The 8960-nt window shown below is 45.5% G+C and overlaps 1 protein-coding gene across 1 annotated transcript in view; it reads left to right on the top strand.

Annotated features, from left to right (window-relative positions):
• Positions 1-7359: 7359 nt before the first annotated feature.
• MYO1F (myosin IF) overlaps positions 7360-8960 on the top strand; it is a 32739-nt gene continuing 31138 nt past the window's right edge. The window contains exons 1-2 of the mRNA XM_044685378.1: positions 7360-7395; positions 8201-8338. Coding sequence (XP_044541313.1) covers positions 7360-7395; positions 8201-8338 — 174 coding nt within the window. The remainder of the gene's footprint in view (positions 7396-8200; positions 8339-8960) is intronic.

Here is an 8960-nt window from a genome sequence, read left to right as displayed (position 1 = left end):
AGGAAAGAAAATAGAAATAGAGGGAGGGGGGAGAGAGAGAGAAGGGAAAGAAGTAAGGGGGAGAGAGAGAAAGGGAAGGAAGGAGGGGGAGAGAAAGAAAGAGAGGAAAGGAAATAGAAATAGAGGGAGAGGAAGAGAGAGAAGAAGGGAAAGAGAGAGACAGAAACAGAGACAGAGGGAGAGAGGGAAAGAAACTAGAGAACGTTCAGGAAAACCAAAGAACATATAAAAAACGTAATATTAATAGTGTTGGGGTCAACTGAGGCCTGGAAAGGAAATGACTTGCTCATGATCACATAGACTATAAATGGAAAATTCAGTGTTTGAACTCAGTACTCTCCAGACTCCAAGCCCAGGGCAATTTACGCGGCATCACATTCCTGGGCCAGCTGGGAACCCAGATCAGATGGGGTGGGGAGCCCTGGGGACATGAGATAAGTCTAGGGTGGGGAGGACTAAGTAGGGAAAATAGATTCAATCTTGAAAGGCCAATTCTACAGAAGACCAACCCCATCTCTACCTACTGACGCCCTAGAGACCCGAGGAGAGCAGCCTGGACTTGTAGAACTTTGTAACTCTTCCCTTAGTTACCTTGTATTAATGGCTGCTCCAGTTACTCAGACCCCCTCCAGAGGGCTCCTGGTTATCTTGTAACTCAGTCCCCTAATCCCCTCTCACCTCTATTTACAATCAATTAATGCGCCATCCTGGACTAGACGCCCAGCACTTGGTGTCTGCCCCTCCGGAAGAGTCCGGGGATCCCGAGACAAAGGGGTGTCAGACAGCCCGTGCCCTGGGGGAGCCGACTTGCTGCTTTCCCCTCCCCCTTCTCTGAGCCACTGTAGCCAACCCCATTTCTGACTCCAGCTCCAGTCAAAGCCATTCTTGGAAAGAGCATTTCCGTTAGCTACCTCCGACTTCTGCCGCCTGGCCCTGTGACTTCTTTGTGCAAAGCCCCCTTTCCTAGCCACCTCTTCCAGCACTGCCCTCTCCTAGTGATCGCTCCTTAGCCCCGCGCCTGGCACAGAGGAGGCACTTTTTTTTTTTTTTTTTAATTTTAAACCCTTAATTTCTGTGTATTGACTTATAAGTGGAAGAGTGGTAAGGGTAGGCAATGGGGGTCAAGTGACTTGCCCAGGGTCACACAGCTGGGAAGTGGCTGAGGCCGGATTTGAACCAGAGGCACCTTTTTTAATGCTTGTTCATTTAAATTCTCTGGCTGTGCCGCCTTCTAGTAGAAGACCAGCTCTTCGAAGGGATGGACTATCTTAACTGTTATACAGGTATCCCTTCCACATCACCAGGTTCCCTGAGATGGCCGGTTGCCATAAGAAATTAAAGGGGAAATTTGGGGGAAGTTTCGCAGAAGTGAAGGGCAGCAGACAACTCCAAGTTTAGGAGCGCCAAAGTGCATAAAAGATATGGACGGTATCTGATAATGTCAACATACTTTCTGTTTTAATACCATGAATGTACACAATTTCTTTTTTAATTAATTATTTTTTTAAAACCCTTAACTTCTGTGTATTGGCTCCGTGGTGGAAGAGTGGTAAGGGTGGGCCATGAGGGTCAAGTGACTTGCCCAGGGTCACACAGCTGGGAAGTGTCTGAGGCCGGATTTGAACCTAGGACCTCCTGTCTCTAGGCCTGACTCTCAATCCACTGAGCTACCCAGCTGCCCCCCTTCACAATTTCTTTTTTAAAGTTAAACTAGGTAAAAAGTTAAGTTTGTGAAAAGAATCCCGAAGCCAGCAGATGATACACAAAGGCTAGAAATACAGAGCTAGCCTAACATTGACCTACATAGAGCCCATGAACAAATACTTAACCCAATTTTCACAATCAGGTACTATAATATATATATATATATAAATAATCAGGTACTCCATAAAGAAAAAAAAAATCAGACTTCTTCCCTGGTATGAAGGAAAGGCCAAAAAAATTTTTACTCAGATTTTCCAGCTCTCAGGGGAGCCGTGCCCCTTACCCCCACAACGTGGAAGGAATACCTGTGTTTTTATCCTCAATATGAAGCACAGTAACTTAATATGCAGTAAATTTAATAAGTCACTTTTCATTCATTCATTCACCATGAGTCATCTTTGCTCCCCCTCATCTTCTATAATATCCTCTAATCATTTCTGTTCATCACCTACCTTCACCAAACTCAAATGAGATCAGACTAACTATCCACACAGGAAAAACTAAGTGGATGAAGAATGCCTTTTGTCTAGACTGAGACACCTTGAAAACTGTTGCCTCAGAACATATATCTTGAACAGACACTGTCTAGAAAATAAAATGGCCTAGAATTTGTTATATTTAAAAAACACAGAACTATTAAATAGTCATAAAGCCACTCTTTAATCAAGGGAAAGGGGGAACAGGGCTACTTGACCTCTTATGCAGAGGCTGAGGATTGAACACTGCTTCGCTCTGCTCCTTGACCCCCTGGGAGTGACACCGCTCTAGATGAACACTTCAAGGAACAAAGGAAATTGGGGAACTTATATACCATTTGGGAAGATCCAGGGGCTGGGAGAGATGATTGACATTTTACTGGTAAGGATGGGATTTACAATCAAGCTTTGGAAAGGAATCATAGCCAGAGGCTAGGGTGTAAGGGAAGGGGCTGCTCACCCTATGGATACTCAAGGATGGTCCCTGCCCAGGTGTGTCTTCCTGGGAAGGGTCTCTTGATACAAAAGGGAAAGACTACCTAAGACAAAAGGGTATTAGCATTTACTCTGGGGTCCATTATTCAGTCTGCAACGGCTACTCTGGGATTCCCTACAGGGTGGATTCTCACAGGAACAGGAAACTAGCACAAGCTTTGGGGGTCTCCAGCCTACAAGCTATTCCTAAAACTTGGGGTTCATCATACCTCACTAAGCCACAAGTTTGGGGTCTCTAGATTCCACGTCGACAAATTGAAGAAGAGGAGAGCAGACTGGGTTGTCTTTGGGAAACTGCTTGGTGCCTTTTAGTTACCTCCACTTTAAGCTTGTCCCTAAAACAAGGACCCATTTTTTAAAGATACTAATATCTTTGCAATGACGTTATATAATTATGAGTCACGGCATGCCAAAATTAGGCTCTGAAACCTAAAATTGCAGGTCATACAAAGGGCAACAAAGAGGACCATCTTGGGTATGAGCCAGCTTTGTCTTCTTAGCTACCAAGAATTATATAGAGGAAGCAGCTTATAGGATGGCATCAGAAAGATGCATGATCAAGAAAGGAAGTAGGCCAGACATGTGGCAAGGGCAAGGGATAAGAAATGGACAGCCCTTGTGCTCCTTTGATAGGCACATGATGCCGAGAGAATTTGAGACCAGCACCCAGAACATTCAGTCAATTCCTTATGGAAGTCTTTTTTTTTTTTTTTAAACCCTCACCTTCCATCTTGGAGTCAATACTGTGTATTGGCTCCAAGGCAGAAGAGCGGTAAGGGCTAGGCAATGGGGGTGAAGTGACTTGCCCAGGGTCACACAGCTAAGAAGTGTCTGAGGTCAAATTTGAACCTAAGACCTCCAGTCTCTAGGCCTGGCTCTCAATCCACTGAGCTACCCAACTGTCCCACCCTTATGGAAGTCTTCTAGAAAGACACAGACCGGACCCATGGAGGACAGAAGGCAAGAACAGATTTCAATTCACAATCACAAACGGAAGTCTTCCCATCTAGGAGATTACAAGTCTATTAAAAATTAAAGAAATAATAATAATAACTCACAGATGGAGGATACAAATCTGTAAGCCCCGTTCCTAGGAAACTGAGGCTGGTGGGTCCCTTTGAACTTGGGGGGAGATCTGAGCTAGAGTAGATTCTGCCTATTGGACCTATGAGTTGTAGCTCCTATTCTTCCAGTTTGGGCAACACAATGATGATGATCCCTGAGTTATAGTACTTGAAGACTCGTAAGATGCCTTCCTCACAGTCCCAGGGTCCTCTCTTCTCCCTGAAGAACTCTGGCTGGCCTCTTTTGGTATCTGAATTTGTGAAGAATATCATTGACTCATGCCTAGAGAACAAACTCCCTCCTTATCTCTGCTTGTTAACATCCTTCAATTCCTTCAATCTACCAACATGCATTAATTAAGCACCAGTATGTATATATTTTTATATATACACATACAGTTATTTGTACAGAGCACAGTGCCTGGCACATAGTAAGTGCTTAATTACTTTCCATTTTTACTGTATACAGACATACATCTATACAGTAAACATGGAAGGTGATCCCAAAAGGAAAGCTCTTGAGGGATTGGAAAGGATAAAGGAACCAGGCAAAGGTCTCTGATAAAAGGCAGTCAAGGCGGGAGATCCTAGGGTCAAATCTGACCTCAGACACTTCCCAGCCTTGTGACCCTGGGCAAGTCACTTGACCCCAATTGCCTACCCTTACCAATCTTCTGCCTTGGAGCCAATACACAATATTGACTCCAAGACGGAAGTTAAGGGTTTAAAAAATAAAATAAAATAAAATAAAGGCAGTCAAGGAAGGAAGCAGAGGTGAGGAGGCAGAGTACCTCAGTTGTTGCTAGAGCTATAAAAATGCCCCTGATCCCCTCTCTTAGAGTTCTTTAAGTTGCTATCTCCTTTGTCCCAATTGCATTATGCTTTGTAATTTACTTGTTTGAGAATCTATAGGAGCATAGATTTAAAGCTAAAAGGTAATCAAAAGTAATCTAGACCACCCCTTCCCAATTCTACAGAAGAGAAAACTGAGGCCCAGAGATGTGACTTACCCAAGGTCATTTAGCAGGTAAGCAAGCGTCAGAGCTGGGACTCAGAAATCAAGCCCAGCATTTTTTTCCCCACTCTACAAAACCATAATAATAGAAATGAAGGCCCATTCAGTTGAATAGGCCTTTAATATAATAATTGTCAATAGAATTGTCAATAGACAATTAAATAACCTGAAAGTACAGTATACCTAAATGCCAAAAGAGCTACAGTTTAATAAGGGATACCCAGAAAAGTACAATTTTAGGTAGGAAGGGATGAACAAAGGAGAAAACCAGATGAAGTATCTTGGGGAAATGGGAGGAAAAAAACTCACTGAAAAATAATAGAAATACATAAAGAAACAGACAAGTAGGACAGCTTCCAAAAGAACATGTTGGGGGGGCAGCTAGGTGGCTCAGAGAATTGAAGGCCAGGCCTGGAGATGGGAGGTCCTGGGTTCAAATCTGGCCTCAGTCACTTCCTGGCTGTGTGACCTTGAATAAGTCACTTAACTACCCTTGCCTAGCCCTTTAAACTCTCTTGCCTGGGTGGCAGTTGGGTATCTCAGTGGATTGAGAGCCAGGCCTAGAGATGGGAGGTCCTAGGTTCAAATATGGCCTCAGATACTTCCCAGCTGTGTGACCCTGGGCAAGTCACTTAACCCCCATTGCCTACCCTTACCACTCTTCTGCATACACAGTATTGACTCCAAGACAGAAGGTAAGGGTTTAAAAAAACAAAAACAGGGCAGCTGGGTAGCTCAGTGGAGTGAGAGTCAGGCCTAGAGACAGGAGGTCCTGGGTTCAAACCCGGCCTCAGCCACTTCCCAGCTGTGTGACCCTGGGCAAGTCACTTGACCCCCATTGCCCACCCTTACCAATCTTCCACCTATGAGACAATATACCGAAGTACAAGGGTTAAAAAAAAACAAAAAAAACAAAACTCTCCTGCCTGGCAACTAATACATAGTATTGATTCTAAGACAGAATCTGGTAAGGGTTGTTTGTTTTATTAAAGGATATATTGAATTTATTATGTACTTGTAAAAAGAAGTATTGGTGATTGCACATAGTGATGGCAAACCTATGGCACAGGTGCCAAAGATGGCACATAGAGCTCTCTCTGTGGGCACGAGGCTGCCCTCCCCTCCCCTCCATCCAGAGTTCCTTTCTAGAAAGTCAGAGGTGGAGCTGCTCCCCTCCCCCTCTCCACTGTGCCTGATGGCATTCTTTCACATGGCCTGCCTATCTGCCCAGCAGCCCAACGAGAGCACTTTCTCCCTCCCCTGTGTGGGGTAAGGGTGGGAGGCACCACCTGGTACTGAGCTGGGAGAGGACCACGGCACTTGGTCTCCAAAAGGTTTACCATCACTGACATAGAACCATCTTTTTCAATTCTTCCTCTCTATAGAAATGTTCTCTCTTTTTTGGTGCTTTTTTTAAGAATGAGGGGGAAAGGGAGGAAATGTTTCTTTTTTTAAAGTGCCTCAGTTTCCTCATCTGTAAATGAGCTGGAGAAGGACATGGCAAACCACTCCAGTATCTTTGCCAAGAAAACCCCAAATGGGGTCATGAAGAGTCAGACATGACTAAAAAATGCCTGAACAAAGAAAAAGTAAGGAAGAACACACAAGCCCCTGGAGCAGGGAGAATCAGGGAAAGCTTCCAAAAGAAGTCTGGCCACCAGAATTCAGCCTGGAAGAAAAAGCATTCTAAAAGGTAGGGATAAGAAGGGAGGACATTCCAGGCAGGAGAGGTAGCTCAAGCAAATGGCAGAAACCCAGTAGCATGTCCTCTCAGGGAAGGCTAGTGGGCCTGGACGGTCCCTGGCCTTTTGGGTAAGTGAAGAGGAAAACTAGGCAATAAGCCTGGAAAGGGCAGGGGGAATTGCAAAGACAGCAGGATTCTGATCAGGGCAGCCTCAGTAGGAGGATATCTGTTTCCTGTCAGGTGCAGAATGTGCATTGCCTGGTATGGCCATGACTGGTCTTGCTTCACAGTATTTCTTTATCACGAGGAGGAGCGGGGGAATTCGCTGGGAAGTAATGTTGGTGTTTTTTTAAAGAGTATCTGATAAGCTATTTAATTTGTTTACATTGAAGGAGGAAATAGATTGGAACTAGATTATGGTGGCCCTCAAGTGCCAGGTTAAGGAGTTGACATTTTATCCTTTTGTGGCAATAGAGAGCCACTGAAGGTTTTAGAGCAGGAGACTGATGGGAACAGTCTTGTACTTGAAGAAATCTCTTGCCTCACTTAAATCCAATTCATGCATAAGTGATATCTTTGGTCTTTTTGAAGAACAACAGACAAACAACAGCTTGAGGAAGACTCCTCAGGAAGTTGTGTGGAGGTGGCTTCCCTGAATGGTGTCTGAGATGCCAGAGTATGTCCTGAACACACATTAAACCCTATGGGGCAGCTAGATGACTCAGTGGAAAGAGCACCAGTATCTGGAGAGAGGAAGTCCGGGGTTCAAATTTGACCTCAGATACTTCTTAGCTGTGTGACCCTGGGCAAGTCACTTAACACCCATTGCCTAGACTTTACCAGTCTTCTGCCTAGGAACTCAGTATCAATTCCTTTTTTTTTTTTTTTTAAACCCTTACCTTCTGTCTTAAAATCAATACTATGTACCAAGGCTGCAAAGTGAAGCTGGAAGATGAGGTAGGCAGCTAGGTGATACAGTAGAGAGATAAGCTCCTGGGTATGGAGTTAGGAAGACCTGATTTCAAATCCAGCCTTCGACACAACTAGCTGTGTGATCTTGGGCAAGTCATTTACAGAAGGTAAGGGTTTAAAAAAAAAAAAAAGAATCGATTCCTAGGCAGAAGAGTGGTAAGGCCTAGGCCAGTGATTCCCAAAGTGGGCGCCACCGCCCCCTGGTGGGTGCTGCAGCAATCCAGGGAAGCAGTGATCTTTCCTATTAATTGCTATTAAAATTTTTAAAAAATTAATTTCCAGGGGGCTAAGTAATGTTTTTTTCTGGAAAGGGGGCAGTAAGCCAAAAAGTTTGGGAACCGCTGGGCTTGGCAATGGGTGTTAAGTGACTTGCCCAGGGTCACACAGCTAGGAAGTATCTGAGGCCAGATTTGAATCTAGGACCTCCCATCTCTGGGCTTGGCTCTCAATCCATTGAGCCACCCAGCTATCCACCTCAGTGTCAATTCTAAGACAGTGGCAATAGAGTCTAGAATGAGGAAGGTGACAACCTTCTTGTTCTCTGCCCTGATCAGACCACTTCTAGAGCAACAGATGCCTATATAAGAAAACGCACTCGGAAATGAGAGGACCTCAATCAGAATCCTCCCTGGCTCTGCGACTGTGTGATGGCGGGCAGGCCCCTTCATCCCCCTGGGCTTCAGAGTTTGGACCAGAGAGGCTGTTGTTGGACCAGTTAGGGGAGGGAGCGAGAGAAGCAATGACCACTGGGAAATTAGAAAACACCTTATGCTCCTTCCTCCCCCTCCAGGGTAGCAAGGAACGGTTTCACTGGCAAAGTCACAATGTGAAGCAGAGCGGTGTGGACGACATGGTGCTGCTCCCCCAGATCAATGAAGATGCCATCGTGAGCAACCTCAAGAAGCGTTTCCTGGACGACTACATCTTTGTATCCACCCAAGGCTGGCTGGGAACGAGGACCAGGCGGGACCTGAAGGGTTCCGTGGAATGCCTCCCGCTCCTTCCCATCCCTCCCGTGCCCTTTCCTTCTCTTCCCTCTACTCCTGCTTCTAACCCTGCCAGAAGAAAAGCAAGGCTGGGCAATGGGTCCTGGCCCTGTCCTGCCTCAGGGCATGGGGTTCTGGCTGCAAAGTGGCCTGGAAGACCATGCCATGGAGAGATAGCCTCCTGGGTATGGAGTCAGGAAGACCCGATTTCAAATCCAGCCCTCAACACAACTAGCTGAGTGACCTTGGGCAAGTCACTTAACCTCAGGTTCCTCATTTATGAAAGGGGGCTAATAATAGCCCCTACTTCCCAGGACTGTCCCGAGGATGGAATGGGACGAATGTTAAGTGTTTGGCGCAGTGCCTGGTACAGAGTAAGGGCCATAGAAATATTAACTCTTGTTATTACACAGGGGGATTAGCTGAAAGGGCTGGGGTGGGGGCTGAGTTTAGCTTCGTAAAGGGAAGGTCATACATCATACATTTAAGGATTCGATGCGGGAAGACAGGATTTGTGTTGTTCTGCCCGGCCTCAGAGGGCAGAACTAGGAGCAATGGTTGGAT

This window comes from Gracilinanus agilis, chromosome 1 (assembly GCF_016433145.1).
Source record: "Gracilinanus agilis isolate LMUSP501 chromosome 1, AgileGrace, whole genome shotgun sequence".
Taxonomy (NCBI): Eukaryota; Metazoa; Chordata; class Mammalia; order Didelphimorphia; family Didelphidae; genus Gracilinanus; species Gracilinanus agilis.
The sequence above is the reverse complement of the archived record's forward strand: the minus strand, read 5'-3'. Positions and strand labels throughout refer to the sequence as shown.